Source organism: Lingula anatina, chromosome 1, assembly GCF_051362555.1.
Source record: "Lingula anatina isolate TDL-2025a chromosome 1, LinAna3.0, whole genome shotgun sequence".
NCBI lineage: Eukaryota > Metazoa > Brachiopoda > Lingulata > Lingulida > Lingulidae > Lingula > Lingula anatina.
Genome location: NC_141767.1, coordinates 31268318 through 31289621, shown reverse-complemented (window position 1 = coordinate 31289621; position 21304 = coordinate 31268318). Strand labels below are relative to the sequence as shown.

Genomic DNA, 21304 nt, shown 5'->3' with positions numbered 1-21304 from the left:
CATGGATAATGTGGCTGTCGGAATAAGTTTTTTATATAGCAAAGAAATGTGGTACATGACAAACTGTTTCAATCAAATATCACGATTACCATTCATCCAATTCATCCACAATTATTCCTCTTTATTGTGACAAATAACTATAATTGGTTACGTGGTTATTTTACTTAAAGTCAGACACTTGCATTTAAATTTCTGTGCAAGTTTGACTTGAAAAACTTCCAATACTGAATGGTCAAGGAGTGAGCATCCAGAGATAAATATCATATATGGTAGAAGTGAACAACAATACTCACTGAATTCCAAGTGGAATTTAACAAAATAAAATAATGAGATAATCTAGTTGGTGGCATGCTAGCATATTTTTGTTTCAGCAAAATAAATAACATTTAACAAAGCATTGATAAAGCAGCAAGCAATGTATAATTTTACAGTGCCATCAATAACCTTTAAAATTTTGAAGAAAGCATTGAAAGCCTACTCTTATAAATATACTCGGATACAGTGGGTTTTGGTGACACTTCCATTGTTTATATCTGACATGGTGGTATGCCACAATCTTCAAAAATGCAGATTAATTAAAGAAATACAGATGAATGTCTTGGACCATAAAAATTACACAAAATTTCTACTGTGTTTGTACACACACTGAAATATACATCAAATTGGGTTTCAACTTGTATTCTAAATGAAGGCTGAAAATTATGAAAAATTCTTATCCATTTAACTGTGTACATAGAACAAACAGCAAAGCTGTCATAAATACAGAGACCTAACAACAAAGAAAAATACACTGCAACAATATTTAAAAAGTATTGATAACAAATAAAAAATGTGCAATAAAACTTTTGCACAAATATTCCTATCATGCTAATTTTTGCAAGGGACCTTTCTTCTACAACCAAACAAAGCTGCTCAGAAATTTAAAGTAAAATTATGCCATAGACAGTAATCAGGATACATACAGATGTATACGGTGTCTGTATATAAAAAAGAAATAATAGGTCTGGATATATACATACCATGTAAATGAGAAATACAAATACCCAATACCTCTAATAATTTTCAGCAGAACCTACTGTTATTCAGCACAGCCATGCCATAGCCATACCAAGATTTTTAATGCATTTTATATATTTTTATGTATTGGCACAACTTAACAGTTACTGGGTCTGGCTCACTGATAAAAAAGGAACAACCTCACATCTGCAAATTTGTGTCCCTTTTCCATGATGGGGTTAATCATGGACCACAAGCATCCATCCATACATTACCAAGTGACAAACCAGGTGAAGAACTGTTAATAGACAAAAACTTGCAGATGCTTATCAGTTGTGGAGACCAGAAACTTGTATTTATGTGCTGAAAGACAATCTATCAGTATGAAAGTGCAGAATATTGGTGTCTTGTGCTGAAAATTGTTTGATGTATGATTAATGCTTTAGTGAAACATATAATCTAGACAAACACCTTATTTTTAACTGAGTAACTTCACTTACGTAGACTACTTTTAAGTTTTTAAAACTGTACAGAATATGTCAAAACCACCTTTATAGAGAGGTTTCCTCTTCAAAGAAATACAACACAGAGTTGGATGAAAAGATGCTCTACTTTTAACACAATCATCATTATCAAACATATAAAAAAGTTTACTGTGGTAAACTGAGGTGAATGTGTCAATCAAAGCCCATCCAGTCACTTGCTTCTGATTCCTCATCTGCATCGATGCCTGTGCATTTTATGCCGTTCCTTAATGCTGGGGTGCCTTTGCCTCGCCCTGAAAAGACAACCGGAATTGATATAGACTGGTACTACTACATGTGTGTATATGGGTCATTTCATAGCATTTGGCTGCTGCAGAAATAAAAGAGTAGCATTTGGTCCAGTTTAGTGGCAAGGTTGATAATTGCCAACATGAACATACCACTAAAAAAAAGGCAGCATAAAGCAGAAAATAATCAGGCACAAAATAAGTTTTTTTGTCAAGTTGATGCAGTTTTAAAAATGCTTCAAGGGATAAAAACTATTCGTACGAAATTCAAAATTCCCCATAAATACATTGTAGACAACACAAAGAAATACTAGAGGATCAGAGAGGCGATACCGCCTCCAAATATTGTACCACCAGCTGGAGCAAACGCATTCGTATAGACCCCCACATACACAAAATAAGGGACACAGCCACCAGTTTTGTGCTTGACAAGCTGTAAAAATGCAATCAACAAGAATTTTTAAACTATTGCAAAAAATATATATGGTACAATCAAATTTAAGTTCTTCGTAAGGTAGGTCAAGGGTCAATTTCAAGGTCACAGTAAATTGCCAGTATATGACTTCCTATTCAAGTTCAAGAGTAACTATGGACCTATCTCTGTCAAGTTTGAAGTTAAAAGAGAAAGAAATAAACAGAGTTCAGTTCATGATGAAAAGTAGGTCAAAGGTCAATTTCAAGGTCACACTTAGATTGCCAGTATAGGACTTCCTATTCAACTTCAATAGTAACTATGGACCTATCTCAGCCAGTTTTGGAGATAAAAGGGAAGCAAAATTTGCAAAATTCAGTTCATGGTGAAAAGTAGGTCAAAGGTCAATTTCAAGGTCACATTTAGATTGCCAGTATATGACTTTCTATTCAAGTTCAATAGTAACTATGGACCTATCTCAGCCAGTTTTGGAGATAAAAGGGAAGAAAAGTTTGCAAAGTTCAGTTCATGGTGAAAAGTAGGTCAAAGGTCAATTTCAAGGTCACATTTAGATTGCCAGTATATGACTTCCTATTCAAGTTCAATAGTAACTATGGACCTATCTCTGCCAGTTTTGGAGATAAAAGGGAAGCAAAATTTGCAAAGTTCAGTTTATGGTGAAAAGTAGGACAAAGGTCAATTTTAAGGTCACATTTAGATTGCCAGTATATGACTTCCTATTCAACTTCAATAGTAACTATGGACCTATCTCTGCCAGTTTTGGAGATATAAGGGACTAGATGTTATAATTTTGGAGTTACCATAATGTGCCTTAAATTTCGTACAGAAAAAATTAATTAAAATAAAGAAAATGTCATTTTGGTCAAAATTCTTGAAATAGGAGGTGCTCTGAAGTTTCAGAAGTTCAAATTTGATGAAATAATGTCATTTTTGAACACAAGTTGTCTGCTTTGCCAAGCCTTATGTTTTATTTTTCCATAGTTAAAAATATATTATCCATTACCGTACTGCACATTTTGCTTTTACCACCAATATGTACTTTTTGATACAGCGTAACTCGAAAACCGTATGGAATACAAAAAAACCGAGACCACCTCCAGTGTTGGGCTTTACATGCTCTACAAAATGCAAAAAAGAATGGGTCTCTAGCATTAACGGTTCCCGAATTAGAGACAGTTTTCAGTTTCGGTATCTTATGGCCGCTACTCCCGTGAAAATGCACCGATTGACCCCAAATTCATGGAGATGAAAGATGACCTGAAGGGTAACACTTTCCAATAATATTATTGGTTAAGTCTGTGTGGTGTCTGAATAACAGGGCAAAAAAATTTTTTTTCGTAAAAAATTTCATTTTTTTGAAAATTTTGGCCCATTTGACCTTGAAGTAGAGGTCAAAGGTCAAATCCAAGGGTATATTTGAAATCTACACATATGACTTTTGGAAAGCCGTCTATAGAAATTTTTCCCATAACTCCTTCCGTAGGGTAGATAATTAGCATTTAATTTTGCCATTTTTAGACAAGGGTGCATTGCAATGAGTGCCACACCCAGACCCCAATACCGACAAAGCCCAAATTTTACGTGGAACGAGTTGAGATTATAGGTGACCTAAATCCATGAGATGGGTACGGGGGCCCTTACCGTCTAGGAGGAGAAGCGGTAACGGTAGCCGTCCGGCGGAGCCGGCGGAGCCGGCGGAACGATCCGGACGGGACCGAAACCATGTGTACCGCCAGCGCTAACGCTGGTGGTACAATAATAAATGCCATTTTACCACCAACATAGTGATTATCACAATTATTCTGAAATCTGTGCTTGCCACCAGACAACGTGGACCTTCATAATGGGCACACACACACACATACACACACATACACACACACAAATTAAAATTATTTAGAGGCAATTTTTCACAAAAAAAGGAATTCTTGCCCTTGTTAAAGGCATGGCAACTCGCCTATAGAAGATAATTGCAATATGCAGTAAACACACATACTATTAGAAACATGGCCTTGAGGAAGCATGTGCTCATGCTAATTGTGTGTAAATTTGATGACATTTGGTGCCATTTCAATTTTTATGGACATTTTTACCTATGTGGAAATCACTGTGGAACATCAGATATCTGAGATTTGCATCCTCTAAATTGGAATTTATGGTATACAATATGGATTTCTTCACCGGTATTTTGTATTTTCTGTACCATGACTCAAGTTAAATACAGTGTGTTAGATTTAACACTGTTCAAAATGGTTTACAGATATGAGGTGATCATTAGTAAACAAAAACTAATGGCATTGTAGGTGGGAAAACCAAGAGAGTATATTTGTTGCTGCCAATACTTGTTTTTAAGATTCACAAGAGTGAGATATAATATAGCATCAGCTTACCTAATACTCTAGCATGCAGCACTAAGGTGATGGCCTTATTTTTGTCATTTCTGCTCCTGAGAGTGATCTTTTCTTGCATAAGTTTTTCTTTGTGTGCAGCAAGATCCACTGCCACTGTGTGGCCAGGATATTCTGGAAGATTATAAGAATAAAGCTTTGTCAATTATAGTATGATAATAGTATGATGGAATGCCATATTTCATTTTCAAATATTTAAATGCATTTACCAAACATTTTTCTTCATTGTTAAGTACACTTTTGATGGCCTGACTATGATGAAGTCAAATACAATTTCCTTTCTTTTCTTCAAACATGTCAAAGGAATTTAAAGGGGAAAATCTGCAGTCTTTTTAGGTCTTACACCTTGGCCTCACTAACAGTCTATATGATAAAATAGAATCCATTCAAAAGAAGGGTTTTTTAAATATTGAATCCTGAAAACTGAAGCACTCAAAACTACCAATTACTGTCCCTATTACTACAGTGTCAGGTGTGTAAAAGAATGTAACAAAAATGTGCAATAATTACATTAATTACCACAAAATTGACCACCTTTTACCAACAGTTGGACCAACAGGTGGACAGTTTTATAAGTTACAAAGTGCCCAGACATTTGAAATGCCAAAACTGAGGACAATGAGAGACTCAAGGGACTTTTATTATCTGGGCATTATCAACTTATTGGTAATTTTTTTTTTATTTTATCTTACATCCAAAAAATTAATTCAAATGCAGTCCTTGGAAATGTATTTCAAAATGTATTTTAGTAAATGTTTTAATTGTACCACCAGCGTTAGCGCTGGCGGTACACATGGTTTCGGTCCCGTCCGGATCGTTCCGCCGGCTCCGCCGGCTCCGTTGGCTCCGCCGGCTCCGCCGGACGGCTACCGTTACCGCTTCTCCTCCTAGACGGTAAGGGCCCCCGTACCCATCTCATGGATTTAGGTCACCTATAATCTCAACTCGTTCCACGTAAAATTTGGGCTTTGTCGGTATTGGGGTCTGGGTGTGGCACTCATTGCAATACACCCTTGTCTAAAAATGGCAAAATTAAATGCTAATTATCTACCCTACGGAAGGAGTTATGGGAAAAATTTCTATAGACGGCTTTCCAAAAGTCATATGTGTAGATTTCAAATATACCCTTGGATTTGACCTTTGACCTCTACTTCAAGGTCAAATGGGCCAAAATTTTCAAAAAAATGAAATTTTTTACGAAAAAATTTTTTTTTGCCCTGTTATTCAGACACCACACAGACTTAACCAATAATATTATTGGAAAGTGTTACCCTTCAGGTCATCTTTCATCTCCATGAATTTGGGGTCAATAGGTGCATTTTCACGGGAGTAGCGGCCATAAGATACCGAAACTAAAAACTGTCTCTAATTCGGGAACCGTTAATGCTAGAGACCCATTCTTTTTTGCATTTTGTAGAGCATGTAAAGCCCAACACTGGAGGTGGTCTCGGTTTTTTTGTATTCCATACGGTTTTCGAGTTACGCTGTATCAAAAAGTACATATTGGTGGTAAAAGCAAAATGTGCAGTACGGTAATGGATAATAAATTTTGAACTCTGGAAAAATAAAACATAAGGCTTGGCAAAGCAGACAACTTGTGTTCAAAAATGACATTATTTCATCAAATTTGAACTTCTGAAACTTCAGAGCACCTCCTATTTCAAGTATTTTGACCAAAATGACATTTTCTTTATTTTAATTAATTTTTTCTGTACGAAATTTAAGGCACATTATGGTAACTCCAAAATTATAACATATAGTCCCTTATATCTCCAAAACTGGCAGAGATAGGTCCATAGTTACTATTGAACTTGAATAGGAAGTCATATACTGGCAATCTAAATGTGACCTTAAAATTGACCTTTGACCTACTTTACACCATGAACTGAACTTTGCAAATTTTGCTTTCCTTTTATCTCCAAAACTGGCAGAGATAGGTCCGTAGTTACTATTGAACTTGAATAGGAAGTCATATACTGGCAATCTAAATGTGACCTTAAAATTGACCTTTGACCTACTTTACACCATGAACTGAATTTTGCAAATTTTGCTTTCCTTTTATCTCCAAAACTGGCTGAGATAGGTCCATAGTTACTATTGAACTTGAATAGGAAGTCATATACTGGCAATCTAAATGTGACCTTGAAATTGACCTTTGACCTACTTTTCACCATGAACTGAACTTTGCAAATTTTGCTGCCCTTTTATCTCCAAAACTGGCAGAGTTAGGTCCATAGTTACTATTGAACTTGAAAAGGAAGTCATATACTGGCAATCTAAATGTGACCTTGAAATTGACCTTTGACCTACTTTTCACCATGAACTGAACTTTGCAAATTTTTCTTCCCTTTTATCTCCAAAACTGGCTGAGATAGGTCCGTAGTTACTATTGAACTTGAATAGGAAGTCATATACTGGCAATCTAAATGTGACCTTAAAATTGACCTTTGACCTACTTTTCACCATAAACTGAACTTTGCAAAATTTGCTTCCCTTTTATCTCCAAAACTGGCAGAGATAGGTCCATAGTTACTATTGAACTTGAATAGGAAGTCATATACTGGCAATCTAAATGTGACCTTGAAATTGACCTTTGACCTACTTTTCACCATGAACTGAACTTTGCAAATTTTGCTGCCCTTTTATCTCCAAAACTGGCAGAGTTAGGTCCATAGTTACTATTGAACTTGAAAAGGAAGTCTTATACTGGCAATCTAAATGTGACCTTGAAATTGACCTTTGACCTACTTTTCACCATGAACTGAACTTTGCAAATTTTTCTTCCCTTTTATCTCCAAAACTGGCTGAGATAGGTCCGTAGTTACTATTGAACTTGAATAGGAAGTCATATACTGGCAATCTAAATGTGACCTTAAAATTGACCTTTGACCTACTTTACACCATGAACTGAATTTTGCAAATTTTGCTTTCCTTTTATCTCCAAAACTGGCAGAGATAGGTCCGTAGTTACTATTGAACTTGAATAGGAAGTCATATACTGGCAATCTAAATGTGACCTTAAAATTGACCTTTGACCTACTTTTCACCATAAACTGAACTTTGCAAATTTTGCTTCCCTTTTATCTCCAAAACTGGCAGAGATAGGTCCATAGTTACTATTGAACTTGAATAGGAAGTCATATACTGGCAATCCAAATGTGACCTTGAAATTGACCTTTGACCTACTTTTCACCATGAACTGAACTTTGCAAACTTTTCTGCCCTTTTATCTCCAAAACTGGCAGAGATAGGTCCATAGTTACTATTGAACTTGAAAAGGAAGTCATATACTGGCAATCTAAATGTGACCTTAAAATTGACCTTTGACCTACTTTACACCATGAACTGAATTTTGCAAATTTTGCTTCCCTTTTATCTTCAAAACTGGCTGAGATAGGTCCATAGTTACTATTGAACTTGAATAGGAAGTCATATACTGGCAATCAAAATGTGACCTTAAAATTGACCTTTGACCTACTTTACACCATGAACTGAATTTTGCAAATTTTGCTTTCCTTTTATCTCCAAAACTGGCAGAGATAGGTCCATAGTTACTATTGAACTTGAGTAGGAAGTCATATACTGGCATTATAAATGTGACATTAAAATTGACCTTTGTCCTACTTTTCACCATAAACTGAACTTTGCAAATTTTGCTTCCCTTTTATCTCCAAAACTGGCAGAGATAGGTCCATAGTTACTATTGAACTTGAATAGAAAGTCATATACTGGCAATCTAAATGTGACCTTGAGATTGACCTTTGACCTACTTTTCACCATGAACTGAATTTTGCAAATTTTGCTTCCCTTTTATCTCCAAAACTGGCTGAGATAGGTCCATAGTTACTATTGAAGTTGAATAGGAAGTCCTATACTGGCAATCTAAGTGTGACCTTGAAATTGACCTTTGACCTACTTTTTATCATGAACTGAACTCTGCTAATTTCTTTCTCTTTTAACTTCAAACTTGACAGAGATAGGTCCATAGTTACTCTTGAACTTGAATAGGAAGTCATATACTGGCAATTTACTGTGACCTTGAAATTGACCCTTGACCTACCTCACGAAGAACTTAAATTTGATTGTACCATATATATTTTTTGCAATAGTTAAAAAATTCTTGTTGATTGCATTTTTACAGCTTGTCAAGCACAAAACTGGTGGCTGTGTCCCTTATTTTGTGTATGTGGGGGTCTATACGAATGCGTTTGCTCCAGCTGGTGGTACAATATTTGGAGGCGGTATCGCCTCTCTGATCCTCTAGTTTCTCATATTTTCCTTAAAATTACCATTTTTAGTAAAACATATTACAAATGTACCATCCAACTTATGGTCGCAAATTAAATTATTATTATTTAATTAAATAATTTAAAAAAAGGATTTAGATTTGATTTATTAAAAGGAAATATCTACCTGTTTCTGAAGGCATTACTTCCAGTATTCTAGCATGTAGGGAAGGTTCTATGTCTACATCCTCCCCCAGATCATCCTGTATAGTGAAGGCCACCTCATAGTGATGTCTGTGTTGTAAAAAACCTAAATGAACACCAAGAGTCCTGTCTCCCTCAGGACAAATGACAATCTCAGAGTCATGCTGGACAACTTGTTCTTGCGGAAAGTGTACATGACCCCCTGGCTGATGAGATGGGAATCCTGGGAATAAAAACCGATAACATTACTACAGTACCTGATGTCTATCACTGCTTGACTCTTACATACAGTGTACATCCAAACATTTTAAAGGTACATACGAACCGAGCATCAGTGGAGCTTGGATTCCAATTAACACACATAAACCACTTCTATTAGTTTCTTATACTCATACTATTAGTTTCTTATACTTCGACATGTGAAGGGATAAACTGAATAAATCACTCGATCAGCCGTAAAAGAGCTTTAGACTGCTCTTTTCTTTAATTTTGGGTCAAAAATTTAACCTACTTTCGTGACCTACGTACTTTTCTGCCCCATTGACATACAGCATAGAATGCTAGCAGAAAAATCCGTTCAAACATTATTTTCAGGTAAAATTATACAATGCCTTTTGGTAATTCTCTTAGTTATACTACTTGAAACTATATGCTGGCATTTGGTTGGCTTTTGTGGCAAAAAATTGACTTTATATGCATCTTTAAGAAGAACATTACAGTAAATATCTTTTGTGAAAATGGCCCCAAGGAAGCAACCTTTTTACCAAGCAAAATCACACAACACATATTTGGTACAGCAAAATAGTTTGGCATTCCATGGGTGAACACTGCCAAAATACATGCAAAAAAAAAAAAAAATTAAATCAAACATAATGAACTTTTGTAAAAATAATTCCATCATTATGTTTTTTAAAGGAAAATGCTTTTTGACATACTTAGCCACTCAGTAAATATGAAGTAAAACAAAAATATGTTCTGCAGGCTTCATAAACAATAATTGTCATGTGTGATCTGGAGCACTCGGTATACGATTGTGAGTGTCTTATTATCAACAATTTCTTGGCACGAATGTAAAAACAATTGTCACAAGCATTGCAAAGTACAGGTTTACATACAAAACAATTTGGGCAACTTTCATCTGAATCTCTTGCTGTTTATTTACAGGTTTATTTTCTAGACCCTTAACTATTTTTTTCTTGTGGCAAAAAAATAAAAATAAATAAATAAATAAAATAGTAATAATAAAATAAAAGGACCACACATTACAGCTCTCAAAATTCCAAGTTTAAAAAGGGTAACTTTTTCTCCCTTTTCTATATCTAAAATGAAAGAGATGTCTACACAAATTAATGTACAAAGTTTTTTATCTTAATATTAAAAATTATGATGTAAAGCAGACCTTACTGTGATCTTTAAAACAGTCAAAGCATAATTAGTTGGCCTGTCTTTTAGAACAAATATCAGAAGATTTAACTAATTTACATTACCAATTGCAATCCATTATACCACTCATTAAAAATTGAACAGTCATATTTGAGATTGACAAAAGGTACTCTATACCGGATAAAATTGATTTCACTGCAAAAAATAATTTTCCTTGTGAAAATTTTCTCAAGTCAGGGATTAATGTTCATCCCATCCCTGCTCTTGGATATATTATTTTTTTCTTTTTTTTTTCAATTTATAATTTAGTTCTAAATGACTGACCACTTCTTGTTGAACATATCAGAAGCCAAGTAATTCTTTTCTATCAATTTTATCAGATAAATGCTATAAACAGGGATGTGATTGTGCATTACTGAAAAACTGAAACTGTGTCCAGGTTTGTGGGTGCCGCATCTAAAGATCCTTTGACACCTGATTTAGTGCACCCAAATGCCATACACTGAGACATAACAATGTCTGTGTCTTTACTTCGTTAGCACAGATTTCCAAACTTCCATATGTTTCTTAGCTCAGATGCTCTATGGTCCATCAGCACACTTGCATATCATGTACAGTGCCACATGACACCTACATGTACATCTGTCACTTCATTTTCGCATATTGCGGTGGGCTGTTTAGAAACACATTTTTTCTACTTTCTATAGAGTTTATAGGGAGATAATCAATTTAAACACATCTTAAGCGTATAGATCAAGTTTTTTAAAATCAAACTTGATAACTCCTAAAATTTATAATTTTCCCCTGGTACAGATTATGCTGAGTGTCAAAAAAGGAGGATCAGCTAGAGAAATATACAGTTTACCACAAGAAATTAGTTAAGTATGAGTTTTTCATGGTAAATTCTTACCCAGCAACCTACCTGTAGCTGGTAGACAAGCAGATGGATATTAATTACCCTAATCAAAGCTCTGATGATTGGAAAGCTGGCTGGCTTTTCAGAAGTGGGCGGGTTGAAGAGATGAGAGGTAAGATAAAAATTGAGAGCTTCCGCACTCCGATGGATTCACATACTTGTCTTCATTTAACACTTATTGAAGCCTTTGATTTCATGAATTTCGTGCTGCAATTACCTTAATTTAGAACTATGTAGCCAGATTTATAAAAGCGACCAATAATGGATAACCTTGCTACAACTCATGATGACACATTGAATGTAAATATGTAAATATATAGACATATACCTCCATGATGGTGTTTGAATTCCATTTAGCCGTCGTATTTAACGTAGTTTATCCTTGTAAATTCTAAACTTTGAGACATGCCAGGTGATATCGATTTGTTTGGGAGTCTCAGTTGTGCCGAGGTCAAGGGTTAGCGCACTTGCGCAGCAATACCATTTTCACTTCCGTAACACATGGTCGTAAAACCTTAGGAACTTGGCGAATACAAGGATCAATTCCATCGTGGTATTGAATAAAATCAGAAGTCGATATGCAGCATGATGATGTAGGTATCTTTCATGACATTTAATGGCATGTTGATTGAAAAATAATGTAAAACCAAGGACCATATGTTGATATATGACCTGTAAGTTGTACACAATGTTGTTGGTAGATCACTAAATGAAGGCAATATCAATAAACGAAGGCAAAGCAAGTCGTTACTCATTTTTTATATCAGCGATGTTATTTGTATATGTTTTAAACATTTTAGTGGTATTTAAACTTTTTGTGGCAAATCTAATGTAAAAGTGATGTGTATTTTCTATTTTCATTCAGGTTATATGGAGCATCATTAACGGATCATTTTGCTCATACAAAGTCAAGTATGTTATGTTTTATGTATCTTGAATTAAATGTTTTGCATATTAGCTGGTAACCTGTAAGTTAAGTGTATATTAGTTTAACACACATGCAGCACACACAGTGGTATATGCAAACATACCAAAATAATTTATAGGACTGATATTGACATTGGTTTCTTTATAACAACATTGTACATGTATTATTATTATTATTTTTTTTTTTTTATTATTATTATTATTATTACATCACCGTGATTCTTTTCTTGAATGATTTCATTAATTAACAGGCAAAATTAATCAGCCCAGTTTTATTCTGATTTCAGAACAAAGTCACAGAAATTCTGTCGTAATGAGTTTAATTTAACGGGTCTGTGCAATAGATCATCATGTCCACTAGCCAACAGCCAGTATGCAACTATAAGGGAAGAAAAAGGTGAGTTTTATACTTGCACAACATTAATTTTTCTAGATGCTCATATGGTTCAACAGCAGATTTTAAAAGACAAGAATTGGCCACTCAGTTTACTCCATATTCACTCGAAAATTGCATGGTGTTTTGTGTCGTGTATGCTTCAGATATTAAACTTTAATTAAAGACACAAAGTGAACCATTTTAAACACAATATTTTTAATTAATAAGTCACCTGTGGCTTGGACATCCAGTTAACAATTAGGTTACTGACAGGGCTTATTATTATCAAAATACCGAATTTAGTTTTTTCTAAATGTTGGACACATCAGTGTGTCCTGTTGTGATTAATCATTATTCTCCAGTATCATTCACTGGTTTCTCCTCCCTCTTCTGTTCACTAAATGGGGATTAGAATGTGATGTAACTTGATTCTGCATTACAAGTTGTTTATGTTTAGTTGTATGTATACATGCATTTTTTCAGGTATATGTTACTTATACATGAAAACTATTGAAAGAGCAGCATTCCCAGCCAGACTTTGGGAAAAGGTTAAGCTATCGAGGAATTATGAAAAAGCTCTAAAGCAGATTGATGAAAATCTGATATATTGGCCTAGGTATGTTTGAAAAAGGCACATATATACTTTCATTTAATATATATTTTGAAAAAAATATAACTTTTAGAATGATGCATATTATTGAGAAAACATTGTTATTGAACATTATTGCATTAAAGAAACAAATTGTTAACTTAGTTTTCCATCTGGGGTTCATTTGATTATAGTAATGCATATTTCTTTATCTATAAATCCATTACTGGACTAACATCATTTGAGTTGACGATGACTTATTGTCTCCAACCCAGAAATATCAGCTGGTCTACAGAGAATAAAGAACTATTCTCAAGCTAATTAAATAATTTTACACTGTTATGTGAAATAGAGGACAGGAAGCTGAAAACAAACTATCTGTAGAAAACCAAGCCATACTGACTGTTGTTTACCCTTAACCTTCTGCTCTTATAAAACTTAAATTCAAAAACATGCACACACACACACACACAGAATGTACTTGTTGGTGTAAAAGTGGAGAAATCGGGGATGGCTTTTTGTGCTCAATGTCTGTGTATTTGCCAGCTTTTCTTTTTTTTTTCAGATTTATAAAACACAAATGTAAACAGAGATTTACAAAAGTGACACAGTATTTAATCAGAATAAGGAAATTAACTCTGAAAAGACAGTAAGTACATATTTTTTAATTTATCTTTTAAATAATGTAAATATTCATGGATTGAAATGATACTGGATAAATAATGTATTGAACAATATTCTAATGCTGTTTTGGTACTTTTCATTAGGCAGAAACTGGTGCCACTTAGCAGAAAAGTGGAGAGAAGGGAGAAGAGAAGAGAGGTAAGCATAATGAGCTGTTTTATTGGACTATTTTTCTTGAAATTATGCAGTTTTAAGACATTTTCATTTTTCACACATTGAAATTATCAGTGTGCAGCACCATATCTACATTTTCTGAATGTTTGAAAAATTAGATTAATTCCAGCCACCTTACAGCAAGGCAGGACACCCAGGGGCCTCAAAGCATACACCCACTATGACCTTTACCAATGGTCAGTCATCTCGGCCTACCTACATGACAGGGAAAATGGCACATTAACTTGTTTTACTTGAATGATGTTGTGGATGCTCAGGAACTCAGGAATGTTGTTTTTATATTTTTAGGAGAAGGCACTGGTTGCAGCACAACTTGATAATGCCATTGAGAAGGAGTTACTGGAGAGGCTCAAGCAGGGCACTGTGAGTATTGTTTCATACACAGGAATTGCATATACAATTGCCAAATATTATACAAATGTGGGCTTAAGCTGATGTCAACATGCTGTTTTGCAGACATCAAAGTGATATCTACTAAATAGAGCCAAGTTAAATCTTTCTTCTGTGGTCTGCAAAGTGGCATATATATAAAAACTGAAGTCTGTAGTTATGATTTTATCATAAAATTCAATACCTGCATTTGGTTTCCTTCAGTATACTATAAATTGTCATTAGACATTGTTTTAATCTGATATATGGTATGTTTCCTTTACTCTGTTTTGTCAAAAAATTGATAATGTTGTCATCTATCAATATTATGTTCAATGATGTTTTCATTGTTGATATCTTTTCAGACCTCAAAATCTGCATATAAAATTCTGTGCTAATTGTATAATAATCAAAATACAAAGAAATATCTTTAAAGGTCAGGAAGGTCTGTTACTGATGATTTGTAAACAGTACATATGTAACTTTGAATTTGCAATTTGCATAGTGGAAGGTAAGCTCACAAATTGCTGAAAAAAAAAATTAAATGAATTTCTTATTGAATTCCTCATTTTCAGTATGGCGATATATATAACTTCCCACAGCATGCCTTTGATAAGGCACTGGAGGTTGAGGAGATTTCAAGTGAGTCAGAGACAGAAGAGACAAAAGAAAAAGAAGGAGAGAAAGAGCTAGATGAAGAGGAGGAAGGAGATTTGGACGATGAAGTAAGAATGGTGCATGAAATTTGTTTGGTGAAAGTGATGATTCAGAAATATTTTGACAAGGAAGTTGTGCATTTTTTACGTATAAGCTGTCAGTGTTATTGAGTGTTATTTGATGAGAAAAAAATCACTATGCAATATCAATGCCACATTAGTGTTCTCCACTTTTAAATGTAGCTTTTTATTCTTTCGTAGAATCTTAGTAAAACTGATGAAATTAAAGGAAAAAAATATTTTCAAATGCCATTACTAACACCTATTTCAACTGAATTGCATTTTTCTTTCTGTCAATAGGAATCAGACTCTGGAGAAGTGGAATATGTTGCAGAGGAAGAATTTGAAGAAAGTGATTTATCAGACCTGGAGGTATATTTTGCAACAGCTTGCATTATGTCATTTCTATTTCAATATTGTTACCTAAGATTTATTCCAAGTAGTATAAACTAAATTTATGTTATAAAAACAAGTATTTGATGAAAACAGGATTTTAAGTTTACTTATTAGGTATTTGAAAGCTTTGCCTTTCTATATACAAACCAAAGCCATTTTTAATAAAACATAGATAATTATAGTTTGTATAGTGTACTAAGCCTTGTTCATCTTTGTTTAGGACACAGAAAAGGGGAATGGCAAATTTGATGAGAGTAGCAGTGAGTCTTCAGATGAAGAAGAACAGCAAGATAAACGAAGGACCAGGCAGCGAAAGAGGCCTAGAGTAGAAATAGAATATGAACAAGAGACTGGACAACCTTCAACTTCAAAGTTAAAACTCAAGGGCTAGGTCAAAAATCAGTAGGACCTGAAGCTCTGAACATAACTCTAGCATTGTTCTTGTAAATATGTACATACCAGTACTGATTTTTTTTTTTTTTTTTTTTTTACAAAATTTAGAAATCCTTATTTAATTGCAAGATAAAAGCCACCAAATATATATGAAACTGAGCCAGTAATCTTCCATTTGTTTTATAACTGTCATCAAATTTAATATACATTGACCTGAGAATGTTCATTTACCAAATAAAAATTGTGAATACACTTAAAGCATGAAATTATATGGCTGCAGTTTCAGTTGTTGAAATATTAGAGGCAGATTTAAAATGTGTACATCAAAAAAGGCAGCAAAGCTGTCAAATAGACAGGCACTTATGTCAGTAATGATATTACCAGTGACATTAAAATAGTCTAGTAACGGTAAACAACCAGTTCAACAATGAAAGAGAACAAAATGTTTTATGGACAGACGCAATGTGACTATATATAAAAGGCACCTGCACCTGTCTTTCCTGCACACTTGTATGGCTAAAATACAACACGTTCCGAACATTCCCATTTTAGAATCTGACGTGTATTTTAGGACAATTACTAGTCCCTATGATTATGAAGCAAAAGGCCAATGGCCTCTTATATACCAAATTTTGGACCAGAAATCAGTAGTTGACATCAAACGAGAAGACCTAGGTAGATTTTGGCAGAAACATTGGAGGTGTAGAGTTTTAAAGGATTTGCGCCATACGCAACATATTCTTCAGAAAACATGCCCAACTAACGATATCTTTATCCAACACAAATTAAAAGCTCATTTTGTAAATTTTGGGCTTTAAAAACGTCCTATTTGCTCGGCCTGGGAGTTAATGAGCTACGTGGTCCGATGACGACAATCGTGCCACCGGAGAACAGAGTGTGCTTAGCTGTCAAACTGAGCTGCATTGTCTACCTGTAAGATGACTTCTCTGGCTTCTGATAAAAGTTTATACTCATTCAAATCTCTTACCCGAGGGGTCTAAATCCTCGTGAAGCTGTGTAAAACCATTTCCCGTCTAGTCAATTCTTTAACAAGCATTTAATTATGGTTATCCCAAGTTGTATAAAACACTGCATTTGGATGATTTAAAGGTACTGTTGATTATTGCATATGAGGTCCATGTTATTTGTGAAATTCAATTAATTTTATTAAACCGCTGACACTCCGTCTTGCATACTTTTATTAAACTGAGGTAAACAATGCCCGTTACCTTTACAAGTCCTATCTTAACCATCCATCTAACTGGAACTTCCTTTACCTCTTAATTAGAGGGTTAAATGGCATTCAATTCTCCTGTAGCGAGTATCGAACGCACCCTCGCTGGCGATATTTATCTCAGGTAAAAATCTACCTGTGCGTTAGTTTCAAAGAGCAGCTCCCGCAGACCTGGGGGTACTAGATAAAATCTGAACACCAGGTTTATCGAGGAGCTAGAGAAACAAAGGAAGAATTTTTCCTGCACAGCTTCATAGGAATTTTAACATGGACTTGATCCATCTTAGACCTCCAAACTAACAGCGTGACATGAGCAATTTTCACAAACAAATAATAAAACTATATTTCAGTTAGCCTCCTTTTAAATAAATAACCGTTCTGGGTAAATTAGAATATTTATTAAATCGCGAGAATATTTTTGACTTAAATGATGATTTTTTTATTAATGGAAATTAAGCTACTATATGAGGTACATTTGCTGGGATTACGCTGTCCTTCATGTTTTGCGTTAGTCTACATTTTGCTGTACGTACTTGTAATTTTAATCTTTAATCTGTGTGTACAACTTTTGCAGGTCTGGTTACGCCCCTGTTATGTGATGAAAGTCTTAATTTGGCAATTAGTTCCTTAGCTTATTTAAATAGAATTGCAGTGTAAAAATTTCAACAAGATGTTGGCGCAATAGCCCTTTACTCTTTGTGGATATTTTCCCCGTCAAAGTTTGTCTATTTGTCTAAAATCATCTTTCAATCTTTACTCTTTCAAGGACAGTATAAAGTTATCTGACATATTTTCGTGAAAACTTATTGACAAGCCAAGGGTCTCCAGTTCATTCCGTACTTAATTTTAGCCAAGCAAATTTTTTCTTCAGTAGATCTTTATAGCACGGTTTTATAATACAATTTTTCGAAGAGGGGATTTAAATCAATATATTTAAAAAAATTGTAGCTTCATACTTAAAAGAATTGGGTATCTCCCGCTTTTCATAATATACTAAGTTATATACAATAAACTAAGTTATCAGTAGTGCTCTTTTTTTACACCCAACATTCTTTTTAAAAAATCCGTTTGTGGCTTTCTTATATCCCTTACCAGGTCAAATCTCCATGCATAATTTAAAATATACTAACGTACGTAAAACTGCACATTTAGTAAACACATTAAATTAATGATTTTTCCATGCTACCAGTAGCAAACAATTCTCTTTTACCTTGATCTGCTACATGTTTTTGGGTTTGACAAAGCTTACAAATCTGCAAAAAGTTTTGCGTACAGACGCAGAACTTGCCTTTCAAGTTATAAAATGATAAACCTTTTAAATTATTTAATATTTCAGAAGAAATAACCTTCAGAAACAAATCCTCAAAGCATAACTGTATTAGGATTACGAACCATTTTATTACAGCAGTTCCCAGTTTTTCTTTAATATAACGCTCTTTTTCCTGTTTTTCCTCAACACGTTTTTTTCCAAGGAAGTAATGCCTGGGCATACGCATGCTTCAAGATACCCTGAGAGGAATTTCTGTTATTAATGTTCGCGACCGTGTTTGATCTTAATCGTTTAAATATTGATATTTTACGTCATTTACAAATACCAATAAAATAACCCCATGAAATAAATGAGATATATTGAAAAATATGAAAGCCCACCAAGACGAGTTTGATACCTGTTATTACCTGGCTTGGGAATTGCAACAGTGCATAATTAACAGGTTTTATTGTTAACGAGCTCTTGGTCAACTACAATGCATTTAAAATGCATCAGCAATTAGCAAGCTTGCCAACTGATAAAAGACTAGCAGCTTTTGATATGATCTAAAACACCTGAGGTGACCGAGATCGCGAGCAGCGCAACTATTGTATTGTCTAGTAAGTAAGTCACGGAAGACCGTCACAGACAAAGAAAGATTGTCAAGGAGTGCTGCAATTTTGGGAAATTCCCACGGCAACACAATGAGGCATAAGGAAAATTGCTCAATTCCGTTCAACACAACTTTCTTAAACTATTGTCTGTATGCACCATGCAGCTCAGTTAAGTCTCATAGACCTTTATCCTCATTGTCGTCACAGTACCACGTGACCCAGATCTGTTGCTTCATTTATGCATATTGAGGTGAGGTTTACTAAAACGCTTTTTTTTTCGACTAAAAGATTGTTTTTATAATTTTTTAATGGCGGGGATCGATTAAAACATACCTCTAGTGTATAGATTGAGTGCTGAATATTTAAAATTCGAGAAATGGATTTTTGTGGGTCTATTGTCCTTTAAGCCATTTTAACTTCTCATGCCCATACACACAAGTCAATATGTCTGCATTTAGTTAAATGTGATGTTTAGGCAGGTTGAAAAGTATTGCATCACCACTCAAAATTTGTTCGGGGTATGATACTGTGAAATGCGATCTGACACACCTTGAAAACGGGTAGTGTGGTCCGATCTACCGGTGAATTCAGGATCGTTCGGTGCCGAGTCTGGTAGTTGGGTAGGCCTGAGTCAGCAAGAGTCGGGCGGATCCAAAGATATCTTCTGGCAGTCTTCCAAATTATCTTTGTTGGATCCTCCTCCACTGCCCCATCCCCACCCCTGCATGTGCTCACACACACCACACACACACACACACATCTGCACATCCACAATACTGTGAAAGTTTGTCAAAATATCCCTACATATATATTCAAACACGTTTGGAATGACTAAAATGCATATTTATTGAAAAGAAAGTACTCCTTGTAGTCAAATGTATCCAGTGTTTTGGAAAATACGTAAGATGCTGGTTCGAACGGGGAGTTTATCCTAAACAACCAAAACATCCGACCAAACATCCCACCAAACATCCTTTCTACGACCACAGCGACCTTTTTTCCTCATTTGTGCGACAGGGAAACTGGTTGTAGAAAGGAAATGTTGCAGGCATCTCTTTGCAATAGTGTATCCAGAATTATTTCATCGAAAAATTTTGGTAATTTAGAGGGCGAATGGTGCCATTTGGTACGGTTTAGAACTATTATTAAGCTTAGCCTAGTCAAAATTCTAATATCAAAAGGGGAGTATTGTGTGATTTTTTTTCAGAAAGCGAAGGAAAACCCCCTTGACACCCCCCTAAACCCGCCACTGCTAAGGCTGCAGTGTTTTGCCTGTACTGCGATCTCGCTAGCACAACATCCATGCGTTGTACTGTCTGTGCTTACGCACGGCGGGAAAGGTCTTAAAAAGTGTTAAGCCATTGATGTTGTGATTTTGTCATGTAAACCAATTAATTCTTATACGGCGTAGTATCCATTTTATATATAATGAAAAAAAATTACCAATCAGATGAAATACAGAATATAATATTGAACGAACAACTTCAATAAATTGAAGAATTTCCACTATTAGTTTATTAATTTTCACACTTTATTGAAATCAGTTTTTAATACTTATGGAGTACTAACAATATATCGCAGATGAAAGCTCGTTAACACATTTCATAAAATTCCTTTCAATTTTAATTTGGCAGTTTTAATTGTGTAGTTTATTTTAAAACAACAGTTTTCATGCACGCTCATGTCAATATACAGCGACGGGCTACTTATCGCCCCGACACTTTTTTAATTTACCAGGCCACTAACATCATTATCTCGGCATTTTTTCTCTCCCTAGCTCATGAAAAATAAATAACAAAGGTTTTCCTTTTAAACCATTCGCTTTTTATTTAAATGATCCAAAAATATTCATTGGGTGTAAAAGAACATGAGTATGATTAAAGTAATATGTTCAGTACCGATTTCGTGCGAGCAACAAAGAAAGGATTATGGAGCAACAAACAGCGACAACAACGCCAATTCATGTATAGTCATTTTACATCATATCCAGTCAGAAAAAAATTACAACTGATTTTTAGTACAATTAAAAACGCCTGTGAAAGAACCGGGGACTCTTTCACTTTGTTAAATCCATGTAGTCTCTCGGTTGAAATAAAGAACCCGACTTTTTGTAACGCGTTTAGTTCAAGCTTCCTACATCTTTTGATTGACAAGGTGCCAATCAAATTCAGTTAGTTTTGATAGTTGCTGTCAAGTAATAACAGCTTGATTGGCATATGATATGAACGAACGTCAATCATCGCGC

At 34.8% G+C, this 21304-nt stretch overlaps 2 protein-coding genes across 2 annotated transcripts; one reads left to right on the top strand and one right to left on the bottom strand.

The window, feature by feature from the left end:
• Positions 1 to 9: 9 nt before the first annotated feature.
• On the bottom strand, positions 10 to 11800 carry LOC106180878 (adipose-secreted signaling protein). Its single transcript, XM_013565053.2, has 4 exons — positions 11667 to 11800; positions 9023 to 9262; positions 4592 to 4723; positions 10 to 1774 (listed from the first exon to the last, which is right to left on the bottom strand). Exons 1-4 carry the CDS (start codon positions 11689 to 11691, stop codon positions 1674 to 1676), a joined length of 498 nt encoding a protein of 165 aa, XP_013420507.1. The 5' UTR covers positions 11692 to 11800; the 3' UTR covers positions 10 to 1673.
• Positions 11762 to 16228, top strand: LOC106155821 (protein MAK16 homolog). The gene is made up of 10 exons (XM_013530833.2): positions 11762 to 11931; positions 12204 to 12250; positions 12553 to 12662; positions 13125 to 13257; positions 13796 to 13879; positions 13998 to 14052; positions 14377 to 14451; positions 15033 to 15182; positions 15474 to 15545; positions 15790 to 16228. The coding sequence occupies exons 1-10, from the start codon at positions 11917 to 11919 to the stop codon at positions 15958 to 15960; spliced, it is 912 nt and encodes a 303-aa protein (XP_013386287.2). The 5' UTR covers positions 11762 to 11916; the 3' UTR covers positions 15961 to 16228.
• Positions 16229 to 21304: the final 5076 nt, after the last annotated feature.